The 15,347-nt window shown below is 35.5% G+C and overlaps 2 protein-coding genes across 2 annotated transcripts; one reads left to right on the forward strand and one right to left on the reverse strand.

The window, feature by feature from the left end:
• Positions 1-1,214: 1,214 nt before the first annotated feature.
• Positions 1,215-4,364, forward strand: LOC110706342. Its single transcript, XM_021884248.1, has 7 exons — positions 1,215-1,453; positions 2,616-2,772; positions 2,930-2,992; positions 3,091-3,138; positions 3,273-3,326; positions 3,803-3,860; positions 3,951-4,364. The coding sequence occupies exons 2-7, from the start codon at positions 2,626-2,628 to the stop codon at positions 4,040-4,042; spliced, it is 462 nt and encodes a 153-aa protein (XP_021739940.1). The 5' UTR covers positions 1,215-1,453; positions 2,616-2,625; the 3' UTR covers positions 4,043-4,364.
• A 1,859-nt stretch (positions 4,365-6,223) lies between these two features.
• On the reverse strand, positions 6,224-15,091 carry LOC110706425. Its single transcript, XM_021884348.1, has 3 exons — positions 14,770-15,091; positions 13,268-14,649; positions 6,224-6,241 (listed from the first exon to the last, which is right to left on the reverse strand). The coding sequence occupies exons 1-3, from the start codon at positions 15,089-15,091 to the stop codon at positions 6,224-6,226; spliced, it is 1,722 nt and encodes a 573-aa protein (XP_021740040.1).
• Positions 15,092-15,347: the final 256 nt, after the last annotated feature.

Here is a 15,347-nt window from a genome sequence, read left to right on the forward strand (position 1 = left end):
AGAACATTAGCAATCGAATCATGGCTATCCTTATCATTTAAGTGAAAGGACAATAACTTTGATTTAACCAATCCAAAATCCATCTAGATACTAGGCGTTTACACTGCAAACACACTCCACACCTAATGAAACCAACATACACCAAATTCACAAGGCCCAACCACAATAAGGCTCCTCAAGGTCAAAGAAACCCAACTTAAACAACCAAACAACAACACAAAGTATGTATACCTTATTAACTTGTACACTGAGAAAGAAACAAAACACACTAAGGAATTGAAGCAAAACCAACCACTGTCCAACTCACCAAAAGAAGACCACCAGTCCACCACCGTAGGACTCCCCCGAGAACAACAAACCTATACGAGCACCTGGCTGCCTAGCGTAGAGCACGGCAAAACCAAGGTGTGGGGGATGGTAGCTCACCGGCGACGGTAGAGGAAATGGGCAGGGAAGCCATGTTGCCGGCGAGCTATGAACGGTGGGTTTGGTGGGTGGGTGGGATAAGAATAAGTTTGGCGGTGAAGGGATAAAGTTGCACTTTTAGAGAGAGAAAATGCTCACAAAATTTGTATATTATTGGTTTTAATTTAGGAAAGGAGAATACACTTGAAGATTATTTAAATGAAATATCAAGACTTTTTTTTGCCTTTGATCCAATAGGTCGATCCATATCTAACCCAATTTGACCTACTATAATTTTTCTTAATGATCTTTTGTAGAAACATTTTGTTTAAAGTCCCAAAAGATTGTTTACTTTAAAAGAATGAGTTGACTCATTTTTTGATAGGGTTCATGGGAATATATATGCTAACTTACCCTTGCATGATAATCTAGAATGATAAAGTATGGTATTTGAGTCGATTCGTATCCAATTTGAATCATTTTTAGAGTATAATCATATATCATTAAAACATATGAAGTACAATCTATTTATGCCAATTTGCTAATTATAATAGGTATTTATAGATTCAATCTTACATTTATTTCTCAAAATCAACAACACCATCTCGAATCCAACGTAAGATATATAGAGTAAATGTATTTTGCTTAGGAAATGTTCTATCAAATACACGAAAAAAGTTAGGTTATTCCTAATAGAGATGGTCCAAATTAAAGCCATATAAGGTTTTTGATTCCAAAAGTGCTATATGTTCATATGCGACTGGTTCAGTTAGCTTAGTTTGCGAATTTTAAGTCGGGTCAATTTTTGACAAATCAGATCGCACTTAAACAAAAGAAGACCAAAACACAGAGAGCCCAACAGGGAAAAACAATATAGGCCAAATCCAACCATCAAAGGACAGACAAATAGTAGGGCCCTCCCACCATTCTTCTGCACAGTGAATATAACTAACACCATTTCCTCATTTTTCAGTTTTCCTTACATCTCTTGCCATTTGCTCTGCCACTCTCTCCCCATTCAAATTCAATCAATTTATCAATCAATCAGGTAATTACCGTTCACCCTTTTCTTTGATTTCAATTCTCTGTTTATTTCATACTTTTAATTATTTCACCCCCTCAAATTTCTGTATTTTTTTTGGGTGATTTTCTCTTGAGTTGCGTAGTTCTTAAGCTGAGTTTTTATACTGTTTCATTCAACGAATCGCATTTGGGGTATCTATATTTTCATTTTCTACTTTTTGTTTGATTTATATTTTGGTTGATTTTTGCCTGATTTGATTACTGATATTGGGTAATTGATTAAATCATTAAGCATGGATTGTCGATAATTTTTTGTGTGATTGGAAATTCTATTTTTTTTTTAAAAGATTCCCTTATACTTTAATTGATTCCCAGAAAAATATAGGAAATCTGAACAATCTTTACTTGTTATGATTAAATGGGAACCTGATAAATTTGCATTATAATTAAAAAAATCTACTAGTAGTATTCTTTAAGGGCAGTAAAATGTCGGGGTCAAATTACTATTTGAGGTCAAATCATGTCCTTGATTATGAAAAAATCATCCTAAATAAGGTGCAAGAAGTTGTTCATGTATAGGAAAATGTGAATCTAGGATGTATTTTTTAGCACAACTTGGGTCAACTCTATTCTCGGATTCTTCATTTCACTTCAAGTACTTGTGCCGGATCATCAACACGCTTGAAATATGTATAGGAACTTAAGTGCTAGTATCTATGTCCAACACGAGTACTAGAGCTCGAGTTCATTAAAATAAGGTATGATAGACTAGGTGCAACTAATAAGCTATAACTTTTGCTTATTGGTAGAAAGTTACAAGAAAAAGTAGTTGGAGACAAGTATTGTTGTTAGTGGATGGAGGGAGGACTTTCAATGTGCTAGTAGTTTAATTAACATATTACTCGTAAATTTTTGGATATCCTTTCCTTGTAAGATGGTCATTATCTTCGCTGAAGCAAGAAATGGAGATCTATGTGGGATGAATGTAAACTAGAATACGATTAATTAGAATCATTCCTCCTCAGTACCGATTCTAGATAGGTGTTAGTTTTCGAAAGATTAAGATGTAAGGCCTGTCCCCTGGATTTAAAGACTGAATGAGTCCTCTCTGAATCTGATTATCTGCCATGTTAGCGATCTTTGTTATTGATGTTTCGAATGATCCAATTTATTTATTCTTTGGTCAGGCCAAAAAAAATGTCAGGAACTGATGAAGAAATTGTCCAAGACAAAGGTGTTGTCGAGGCTGAGCTACAAGAGAATGTTCATCAAGAATCTCCAAAGGAGGACACTGGAGATGTCAAGAAGATTGAGGAACATCCGATGCCATCTCCTCAACAACAGGTATTAATGCTCCATATTCATGAATTGCTCTAATGAATTGATATAGATATTGACTAGTTAAATTGTTTTCTTTGTGAATTGTGTGAGGATCGTCTCTCTTTATTTGTCTAATCAATACCTCTACGATCCTTTGTGATTGGGTGCCGTTATTCTATAGGAGGAAACTATCAAGAAAAAGTATGGAGGGATTTTGCCAAAGAAGAAGCCACTGATTTCAAAGGCAAGATTTGTTTCTTTGTGCAATTCAAGTAATAAATGTTGTTCTGTTTCTGTTCTGAATGCTGTAGATGATTTCACAACCATTGCTTCCTTTTGCAGGACCATGAACATGCATTTTTCGATTCTGCTGATTGGGCATTGGGAAAGGTATTTGAATTGAATCCTTTGCAGTTTTGCACACTACCAATAGTTCCCATCAATTAACATTTGTAATTTTCATCTGGGGGTTGATTGTTTAATCTTACTGATCTGTGTCTATGTTATTGTTGTCATGCAAGCAGCAAAAAGGCCAGAAACCCAAAGGACCACTAGAGGCACTCCGACCAAAGTTGCAGGTATTTTTGATGAATGCTTTAACCCTGAAACAAAACCTTCCAGTATTTTATTTTTATTTTTATTGAGAAGCAATGTCATGTTTCTCCAAGATTTGTAGATTGTGGCTTTTTGATTAATAAAGGGATGCTTCAATAACTTGAGGCAGTTTTTGCTAGAAATTTGTTGTGTACTCATGAGATAATCTGCGCCCAACCCAACACCCCTTAGCATATGAGGTTCTCCAGAAATAGTGCAGGAGGATTCTTCTGTTCTTTTTGGTCTACTTTTCTGGAGATTTAGACATAGCTTATGATTTCTGGAGCATTGCCTATATTTTGTCTCTTGAATGGTATGGGATGATGAGTCGAGGCAGCAACACTAACTTGTCCGTCAAATGGTTTTAGTGCTTAAAGTAATTTCATTTAGAAGACTAATTGTTTTTCATCTATCTTACCTTGATTGAAAAGACTGAATACTAATGTTTTTGATTTCTTAGCCAACATATCAGCAAACTCGTTCTAGGCGCTCAGCTTATGCTCCTGCTGACAGTGAAGGTATATGACTCATTTATCTACCTGATAACCTCAGGTTTGGAGATACTAGAGACATCAATTTATATGTCATATTTTATGCCCTTTTAACAGATAATCCCAAATTGTCAGGTGCAGATCATGATGGCACTGGAGATGATGACAACATCGAAAAGGTTGCTCCTGAGGTTCAGAGCCACGAATAAGCTTCGTCTACAGTTAATCGTGTACAAAATGATAAAAACACCTCCATTGTTGGAAAAAAGAGAAAAGGGAAACTGTTTTCCTATAAGTGCAGATCATTCTACTATAAAAGATACACAGCTTTAGCTGAAACACCTAATAGAGGGATATTGTGTGATGTGTACTCTTACTTGATCAACTGTTACTGTAATTGCAAGACATGCTGAAGTTTGAATCTTAAGAAGGTTTTCTAGCTAATGCAGTTCTCGTATCTGCGAGAATTAATTAGTTAGTTTTGCTGAAACTAGTATTAACATTTCTCTTATCTTTGACTCAAATTTCTTATATGGTTTTCTTTCGTTTTCCTCCTTTTCTAATAATGTTCTAACCTTTCCTTCCCTTCACATTCTCTTTCTGTTATGATGTACATTAGTCCCGTCATTTGGCTTCTCTCTATCACTTACAAGAGTTACATCCTCATTGTTTCACTCCCTTTTGGGCTCTATTTTGGGTGCACAGGACATGAACTAGGCATTGTGCTGTGCGAGTGCGTATGTAGATCTGCACACTCGCACACGGGAGTGTGCCCGTATAGGCGTAAAGCCACTAATGCCAGAAATAGCTCCATTGAGTTGGTGCTAGGCATGAAAAAGATAACAAGGATATTGAGGATACACAAAATTGCATGTTTATTTTGTCAGATTCTAGTGAGTATCAACTCATCCCAATTACTAGTAAATGTAGATGTAGCCCCATGTGGGCTATGTCGGCATTGTCGGGCAGTGCCTTGAGAGTCTAGTTAAGCCTGACCCAATTCACAATCGAGCCCAGTAGCTAGGTGTCATATTGAAATTTTTAAAAGTGCGGCATAACTTAGAGTCTATGTGCAGTGTTGTGTTGTGCCGTACTGGTATGCCTAACTTAATATTTTATTTTGTTTTATTTATCATAACGTGTTGTGTTGTGTCGTGTCATATTATGTTAGATCCATAGCTTAACACTTGTAGTATTATCCTAGGTTGTGCCTCGTGCAGTTGTGCTTATTACATACTAGAGCCATGGTATTTGTTTTTAATGCTAGACTGTGCTAGCATGGCCCAATGGCCAATTACCAATAACATATAGAAGAATGGAGATTATTACATGGGTTTGTTCAAACTATTGTTTTCTACTTCACCGACTCCCCTAAATGACAAACATTATCCAATGAATACGAGCTACAAGACATGATTCATGAACCAAATTTCAAAATAAATAGATTTAATAAATAAACAACTTCATAGGATTTTTGAATTAAAATATTCTTGGAGACTATATAGTAATACTTTTTTTTTATTTTTTTTTTAACTTTGTGTATGTTAGTAAAGACTCTAAGTATCTCGTTAAAAAAGAAAAATGGTATATATATAAATAGATGCAAAAGTCGTATTATTGTAATTATTATAAATTTCCGAATTAACCGCTTGAATGAAAATAAAATAAAAAATTATGCATCTAGAAAAATTCCTTTCAATCTCATTGAGATATATTCCATTTTAGGGCTGTCAGGGTATCATATGTGAATTTTCTATCAAAGAATATATATACAGATCACAAGCTATAATTCAATATCCAGTGTATGGGTTCTTGATATACATAAGGCGGTTCAAGTTCAAGGTAGGTTAATTAATTAAGTAAGATTCTTTAGAATTTCTATTGAGAAATAAGAGTTGAAATGTACAAACAATTAAACAATGGTTTTTAAATACTACCTCCGTTACATATTAGTTACAACGATTTGACATAAAGTAGAGAGGAAAAATGTCTAATCGTTGCAAATAATATGTAACGGAGGTAGTAGTTTTTTTCCTGACATAACTTATAGTATTCCGATTAATTATTATTAGTGAGTCTTGTGTTATTGAGTCATTCATAGAGCACTATATTTTTAAATATTTTCAAATTTAGTTGTTTTTCTGTAAATAATCTCAACTTTCGTTAATCTGGAATAATCCCAACTTTGAGGTGAACTTTTTATTGTCCTCAAAAAAATATAAAGATGATTTTCTATTTTTCCATCAAATATTGGATTAGGACAGGTTCAAGTCCTTAGTGTTCCTTCTTCACACTCATTTGTGGATTTTTTCATACCAGCTTGCATAAATTTTTATGTTATAAGTCCATGTAATTCCTTAATTTTAATTTGTATCACATCATTTTTAACATTATAATAGTTCAATAAGCTGCATAAATAAAAATGTAAGTATTATTAGGCATAAATCAAATGACTTCAATACAATAAAACCATGCACAATGCACCAATAGAGTAAAAATAACTACACACATATACTTAATATCCTAAACAAGGGATAGCTCAAATGGTTAGAATTCAATTTCCGATTTCAGATGCAATTTTAATATTCTTATAATATTATAAAAGAAAATATAGTAGAAGATATAAGATAAACTTATAGAAAATGGTCACCTCTATCAATGAGATTAGGCTGTTTGTTAGCTAGAAGATACAACGAGCAGCTGACAGCAGCTTAATGAGATGCAGGAAGCGACATCACCATTACCCTTTGCCTTCTCCTAAGGTCCAATTAACAAGGAATTTAGACGATATTGTTGGTTTGTTGCTGAATTTTAGGTGATTCATAACTTGCTTGTTGCTTCGTATTGGCACAAATCACAACCACCTAGAGTTGCTTAAATTAATTTTTGTGTATTTGGGTCTAAATGAGGCCAGCCTTATATTAATCAACAATATTGAGTTTTTTTTTACTTAAATTTGTTTAAAGGCAAATTTGATACTCCGTATTAAATAATTTTAATAATGTGAGAATAGAACTTTGATTGATATTAGCGTCCAAATCGTTTTTTTTAGTGTGTGGTTTCCTCCATTTGGTTTTTGAAAATAAGAAACAATAAGAAATATACCCTTGTAGGAGTATTAGTTTCACAATTTCTTTTTTCGGTTAATAATTAGCATTATTTTAGATTTTGAGATAGAGTGAAAATGTATTGCATTGGATAATTTTAGCAAACAATGGATAATTTTTGCAAACAACTAAAGAGCTATTATGTTTTGGATGGTGAAAGCTAGAGATATATAATTATGATATCTCCTAATAACTTACTAGTATATATTTTGTAAATAAATTAAATAATTTCACTTTGATGTTTAGTGGATAAATAACAATTTTTTTTTTGTTTTGAAATTAGGATTTCTACCTTTTTTTTTGGTTTTTTGTTTTAATAAAAAATATCTAAAATAAAAAATGATACCGAACTAATCTTAATAACTAGTTTCAACTTTGACGTCCTCCATCAATAGCTGAATTTTCCACGGGTAGTCATTTGACCAACTTATTGTTTGTTATCTTCATCTAAACTTTTGTTACATTTTACGACCAACTAATTGCATTTGTTGTTTTTGTACTCACACTTAATTGGTCTAACCTCATGATCTTAAAACTAACTAATTCTATAATTTTAACTTTTTTTTTTGGTGGAAACGAGGGGCAAGCCCCAGCTATAATTTTAACTCTAATCTTAAGTTTTTTTTTGGTGGAAAATAATTAAATTAGGGAATATGAAGAAACATATTACGTTCCATATTATGGTGTGTTCTATTCACCTGATTTTTACTTATCTGAACTAATCTGAATTTATCTAATTTTATCTGAACTAATCTAAACTTATTTTTTTGATGCAAAACTAATCTAAACTTATTAACTTTTATTAGAAATTATTTTAGTTATAAATTAAACTTGGGTAATCCTGGTTAACCCTTATCACAACTTCTCTGAATTTATTTTTCATATCTTATTTGAATTATCTGAACTTATTTTTCATAAACTTATCTTATCTGAACTTATTTGAACTTATTAACCCTTATCTGAATTTATCTACCCTGAAATAAGTGGAAATAAAGTGAACAGAACAGGACCTTATTCTAAACGCTTTATGTTTTTGATATTTTTACAATGTTCCCAATACTTTCACATTCTTTCATTTTTGCAATTAAATTCGTTATAAGAACAATATATATAAATTAAAGAACGAACTCTTAATATTTACTCAGTCTATTTCACTTTATCTATTTTTTCCTCCTTACCCATAAAAACAATAGATATAAATTAAAGAACATTATAAAGCAAAAATAGTATGTACATGCATTTAGCAGAAATTAGAATTATTCGATTCATTCCTTACCATGGAGTAGATACAATTTTAAACTTCCCACTTTTTTTTTTTTTTTTTTTTTTTTTTTACCCAACCTTATCCATTATGCTACCTTCTCATCACCCTCACCTCCTTAGAAATTTGTTAAAAAAAAAGGAGACAAAATCCAAACCATATGAGGTATGAAAATCTTGCTCCCTATCTCTACCCTAATTATATAACCTTGCTAATGAAACTCAACAAATTACCCTCTTTTCACGCCCTAACAAACTCTTCACCCATATCTCTTTGCTCCTTCTTCTTAGGTATCCTTTCCATTTATATATAGCAACATACATTCCATTTTTAGAAGAATGTCACACAAACTTCTAGCTAAATTAAATAAGCTAGCTAGCTAGTAGCTATCTTGTATCATCAAATGTCTTGCATGTTTTTACAAAGGTAAAGTTAATGCAGCCAAGGATGACTTGCCGGCCGGCATGCCACCGGCCGGCTAGTCTTCCTCGGCCCCTCCATCGTATTTCTTATATGAGCACATACAAATGTTTGATGGATATGTGAGCCGGCAAGTTGTCTTCGGCTACATTACTTACCTTGTATATACATGCTAGATCTATGATGATGATTTTTATTATTATTATTTCATTGGAGTTTAGAAATCATTTTAATTCATCCAATTAAATTAAACACAACCCCTTCAAGCCAAACCTCATCACAAAAGCTAGACGATTGTTATATTCTTCAAGTCGGTGAGTGACATTATACTCTAGATCTAAATATATGTTCCTAACTAATCTTAAGTTATAATGCTACATTTACAATATTATTGTTGATTAATTACACTTTTAAGAGCCCTAACTTTATTTGTGAGGTGGTAGCATAATTAATTCTTTGTAATGCATAGTAATACGAAGTAGTAAGCTTTTATTGCAAATGGGATCTGTATATCTTTAAATGAATTGTTTTTTTTTTTCTTTCATTCATATTACTAATAATAAAAATAAATTTTCAGTTTAGAGTACGATAAATTGTTGTCAAGGTATATAGCTAGCTTAGTAAATCTAGTGCAATTACAGTGTAATTCGAAACATTCTAGAGTAGAACTCGTATACAAATTCTAAGTTAATTGTTGTTATCCATGTTTCTAACAACTCGTTTAGCAGGTGATAATAAACGATGATTATATAATAATAATAATAATAATAATAATAATAATAATAATAATGATGAGTTTATATATATAAGTCTTTTATGTTTAGATTGAAACTCTTAAGAAATTTCTTTACAAGAATTATCAGAAAAGGCTCTAATTATCTAGCAGGCACATCTTATAAAGACTACTCGTCGTTGGTATGTCCCTTCTTTTTATACTCTTCTCAAAACAATATTGTTATTTAGATTATTTCAACTTTTACAAGGAGATAATGTTCTTATAATAAACTGTCAGATAATATAAACTCCTTGATTAGAGTGATTTCCATTGATAAATATTTATAGGGTTTGATAGGCCGTCGTCGAGCCTACCAAAGATAATAATTCCTATCTTGGTCTCACTAACAATAGTAAGGGTAAGAAAGGGTCGAACCCAAGAGAGGCGTTGAATCAACCACCGAGTACTACCGTTTAAATAAGCTAAACGAATTCTAAATTGGGTTGGTTTTTAGTAACTTCTTCTAACACAATTCAACTAAGCTAAGAGGAGGTTAACAATATTAAGAGGAATCTAGGGCTTGGGTTATACCACTCAACTTCATCACAAATCACAATTAGCATGCAACAATCAAGGTAAATTAATGGGATAAATTAGGGGAAGTCATCTAAAGCACCCAACTACTCTCTCAAGCTAGAGGGATTACTTGAATCATGAATACGACCTACTCTCGTGGTTACATAGCATAAAACAAGTGTTAAAGCATAATCACGATGACATAAACATTCCCTTGACCGGTAATCCCTATTCTCATGGCATTTCGGGTCAATCAAGCATAAGGGAGCTAACTCAAGTTCATCTCTCGATCCTTCGTTGAGAAAGCTTGGATAAATAGTTCTAGCAATGGCCATATACAAGAACTAAGCAATTAAACCACTTAAGCTCAACTAATTAACATCCCACAACAACCAAATTAGCACATGCAACAAGTAATTAGTGACTACATTGAGGGTTTTGCCCAAACCCTAGAATTTAGACTACTCACAATCCATGGGGGTTAAAGCAATTAAAGATTTCAAGCAATTCATGAACAAATTCAAACTAAGGATTAAGCTAATTAACAATCCAAAACATGCAAGAACTAGCAAATAATTAACAACAAAGTAAAGAGAAGTAGAAAAGATGAGTAAGAAATGGTTACTATGAAGCTTCAAGGTGAGCAACAATGGTGGATTTTGTCTTCTACAATGATTGAATTTGAATAATTCCAAGCTAATAATTGAGAACTAACTAATGATTTGAGAATTTAATGTTCTAAGACTACAAACTAAGAGAAAAGCTCTGAAAAACTGCCTCCCCCGTACAAATGAGCTCTAAAGGGGTATTTATATGACCCCCAAATAAAAAGGACGGAGAAAACAAGGAAGGAGTTCGACTGCAGGTCTGCACGGACGTGCCAGATTTGGCACGGACGTGCAAGGCTAAGCACGGCCGTGCCAAGTTTGGCACGGACGTGCAGAGGGGGCAGAATTGAGGCAGAACGTACTGCTAAGAATCGAGCAGTTCCGCACGGACGTGCAGATATTGGCACGGACGTGCAGCTACATCTGCACGGACGTGCTTAATTTGGCACGTCCATGCAGGCCTTGGCAGAATGTTCTGAGTTTCTGGAGCACTTCTGCACGGACGTGCAAAGTCTGGCACGGTCGTGCACCCTCTTCTGCACGGACGTGCCAGATTAAGCACGGCCGTGCAGGCCTTGGCAGCTTGCTGAAGCTTTCTGGAACCTCCTGCACGGACGTGCAAGGTCTGGCACAGCCGTGCAGGGTCTTCTAAACCCCTTTTTTTCATCTTTTCTTCTATAATGCTCCTTTCCTTGGCTTCTTTCATCCATCTTCTTGCTTCTAACCTCGGCTTTGTATCCATGGGCTCCATTTGGTCGTTCTTTTGAACCTAGAATCTCAACAAAAACACCAACAACCCGTGAAGCATAGGATACACAAGAATTGCATAATAATAGAGTAAAAATGAACCAAAACGCAATTTATATCAAGTAAACTAGGTTCAAAACACCCTAAAATCGTATCAAATAGCAAGTTATCAAATCCCCCCAAGCTAAGCTTTTGCTCGTCCTCGAGCAAAACAAAAATGTCAAACCAAAGGAGGAAAACAAATTGCTAATCATCAATCCAAGGAGAGGCAACAAGGGGGAAGCATACATAAACAAATCCGCATGGTGACAACCATCATCACTTTTAGCACAAGTGAGAAGCAATTTAAACCTCTAAGTCGCCTTAGAGGACGAGTTTTTATCTCGTGAGGGTTTCCAATGAGTTTGCCCCACAACTCACGCAGTCCACAGCACATCGCCAAAAATCGCACAAGTTCAATTTTTCGCCCAAGTCAACTCATCGGGATATGAGACACAAGCAAGACAAGTGAACGACTTTCAAGAATTACCGATCATACAAATGTACACATGAGTTGGGGGTAGAGAGGAAAACTAAAGAAGGTTGCACTAGGATACTTCCTTTGGCCTTTTACTAGTTCATTAGAGCACACCTAGATATTCCAAAGTTGTAATGAGCCCTCTTTCGGTTATAAAATCTCAAAATGCTAGTCCACCTCCCAAAATGCACACCCTAGGCCCCTTAATTACACTCTAACTCGGGAATTTCACAAGAAACAATAAGCAACAAATTCGACAATGTGTGGGAGGCATCCACAAGTTGACCTCTAAAGAAAAGAAAATCAAAATTTTGAGAATTTTTGGGGGAGTTTTTTTTTTTGTTCTCCCTTCTTTTCTATTTATTTTTTTTATTATTTTTTTTTTCTCATTTTTTTTTACATTATTGCCCTCGCCTCTTTTAACTGTGAGCGGCTCTTTCTTTATTCGAAACGTGTGGCTTATTATGCCACTTATTACACATAATACAAGTATAACCAATTCCCTAATAGAGTTTCATTTCGGGGAGGAAGTGAGGCACATTAAGGGCACAAGGGACCGCAATTTGACTCAAACATATCCTACTTTGGGCAAATTTAACAATATCCTATGCTAGATGTGCAATTGAGCATTCATCGACTTTCATTTCATATACACTAATGCAACCAGGATTAATAGACCTCTAAATGACCCCAACTCTTGCATGCACCCTTCTAAAAGAACTTTTACTCATCACTCAAGAGTCAAGCAAGCAAAACATATTAGCATTGTCATTTGAGTCTCAACCTTGGGAAATTTTTTTTTTTTTTTTTTCATTTTTCAATTTTTTCATCATTTTTTTTTGAAGAGAAAGCGAAAATATTCACATTACTAACTAGAGAGGGAACACTAATATTCACATGACAAGAGGTTTGGATTTCAAGGAAGCTAAATTGGATTAAGGGTCTTGGATATTAGGGAAATGAAACAACCAAAACAAACGCAACCAAACAAACCAACATGTCAAGAAGGCATGCAAATGACTCCCCCAAGTTATCATAAACATTGTCCTCAATGTTAAGCAATAAAAGCTCATAAAAAAAAAGGAGAAAGAAGACTAACTCACAATCCATGGGGGTTATTCAACGTTTCCGGAAATGAGAAAGAGATTCTTTCATGCCCAACATGTAAGGTAAGTCGCCCTTGTTTCATGTCAATATTAACACCCGCGGTTTTCAAAAAGGGCCTACCCAATATGATAGGAATTTTGAAATCCTCATCCATCTCCATGATTACAAAATCACAAGGCACAAGAACCTTCCCCACTTGAATTGGGATGTCCTTCAAGACTCCCAATGGGACTTTAACCGAGCGGTCGGCTAGTTGGATTGACATTTTGGTGGGGCTAATCTCCCCAAGATTTAATCTTTTTGCCATAGAGAGAGGCATAAGGCTAACACTAGCCCCAAGATCACACAAAGCATTTGTTGATTCAAGATCTCCAACCTTAACCGGTATAGCAAAACTACCGGGGTCACCAAACTTCTCGGGAAGCTCATTTTGAGGAATAGCACTTATCTCCGTTGGAAGAGAGATAGAATCACTCTCCTCAAGCCTACTCTTGTTAGAAAGAATATTTTTCAAAAACTTTGCATATGTAGGCATTTGAGACAAAGCATGGAGAAGTGGAATGTTTGATTGAAGTCCTTCCATTTCATCAAGGAACTTAGAAAGTTTCTCATTTAGCTTCTTCTCTATCATTCTATGAGGGAATGGAATATGAGGCTCATATGCTCTCAATGGAGCTTGACTCTTCACTTCTCCCTCATCTCTCTTTGAGGCACCCTCATCACTCATTTTTGACCTTCCTCTCGCCTCCTCACTCACTTCATTTTCAAACTCACTTTCATCTACCCAACTATCTCCCTCATCTCCCTTTTTGGCAACATTTTCTCTCATAATTGGAGTTTCATACCCCCCTTCCATAATCAAGGTGATTGATTTCGCTTGCTCTTTTGGATTCATTACCGTTGTGCTTGGAAATTGACCACCGGGGTTAGAGGTGCACCCAACTTGTTGTGCAATTTGAGCCAATTGGCCCTCCATTATCTTATTATGTGCTTGGAGTTGTTGGATGTTTGCATTCATCTCCGCATTGTTCCTTATTTGTTGAGTCATGAAAGTTTCAAGAACGGACTCAAGGCTAGTCTTTTGAGGAGGTGGAGGAGGAGGAGCGGGTTGGTTATATTGTGATCTTTGGTGGTTTTGATCCCTTTGGTTGGGATGGCGGTATGGAGCTTGTTGGTTTTGTGATTGAGGTTGGTTGTAGTGGTTTTGAGGTTGGGTTTGATTTTGGTTGTAGTTATTTTGTGGGGGGCCTTGGTTGTATTGCTTCCATCCCGTGTTATGTTGGGGCTTCCAACTTTGATTGTGGGATTGGGAGTATTGTTCATTCCTTTGCCCAATTGCCGCCGCTTGCTCTTGATTCGTTGAGTTGCAATAAGAGGACAAGTGATCATTTACTCCACAAGTCTCACAAGACATGACTTGCGAGGAAGAGCTTGAGGGTGTGAGGGTGGCTTGATCTAGCTTGTGAGCTAGCATATCAAACTTTGATGCAATAAGATCTATTGCACTAAGATCATGAATTCCGCCCTTCTTTGTTTGAGGTTGCCTTCTATCACCTCCATATGCATAATGCTTGGCCACTTCTTCAATCATCTTGTATGCATCGTCCACCGATAGCTTTTTGAGGCTACCACCGGCCCCGGAATCAAGGTTGGCCCTTGAAATAGGAGTAAGACCGTCATAGAAGCTTTGTACAATGATCCATGATGTAAAACCATGGTGGGGGCATTTCCTTGTGTAATCTTTGAAACGCTCCCAAGCTTCACTCAATGTTTCATCAATGTCTTGATTGAAATTGGTGATCTTTCTTCTTAGTTCGGCGGTCTTTTCCGGAGGACAATACTTTCCAAGAAAGGCTCAAGTGACTTCGTCCCATGTACTCAATGATCCCTCTTCAACCGTTCTCAACCAATGTTTTGCTTTATCACGGAGGGAGAATTGAAACATGTGCATACGGATGAACTCTTCCGAAATGTTGTTTTGCTTGATAGTTGTACACAACTCAAGAAAGTTGTCCAAATGAGCAAAAGGACACTCATGAGGACTACCTCCGAATTGATCGCTTTGAATCATACGGATGAGTTGAGGTGAAAGTTCAAAGTTGTTTGCATTTGTGGTGGGAAGACGTATGCCACTCCGAAGTTGGAATGCGTTGGGGTGGTCATAGTCTCTTAACAATGGTTGAGGAGGATTCTCTCCCATGTTATCTTCTTCGTTAGTTCCAAAAACCTCTTCCGGATCGAAATCCGAATATACAATGGAAAACTCGGGTGTGCCTTGCAAGAGTCTCCTCACGTTTCTCAAAGTCCTATTTAGCTCTGGATCAACGGGAATAAGCGGTGATTGCTTACTCTTTCGTGTCATGCAAAGTCAAACAAAGCTAAGAAAAACGTTAGCAATGACTATCGCAATTTAAACACACATAAACAAAAATTAAGGTAAGAAAACTACTATACAT

The sequence above is a fragment of the Chenopodium quinoa genome, unplaced genomic scaffold (assembly GCF_001683475.1).
Source record: "Chenopodium quinoa cultivar QQ74 unplaced genomic scaffold, ASM168347v1, whole genome shotgun sequence".
In the NCBI taxonomy this organism is placed as follows: domain Eukaryota; kingdom Viridiplantae; phylum Streptophyta; class Magnoliopsida; order Caryophyllales; family Amaranthaceae; genus Chenopodium; species Chenopodium quinoa.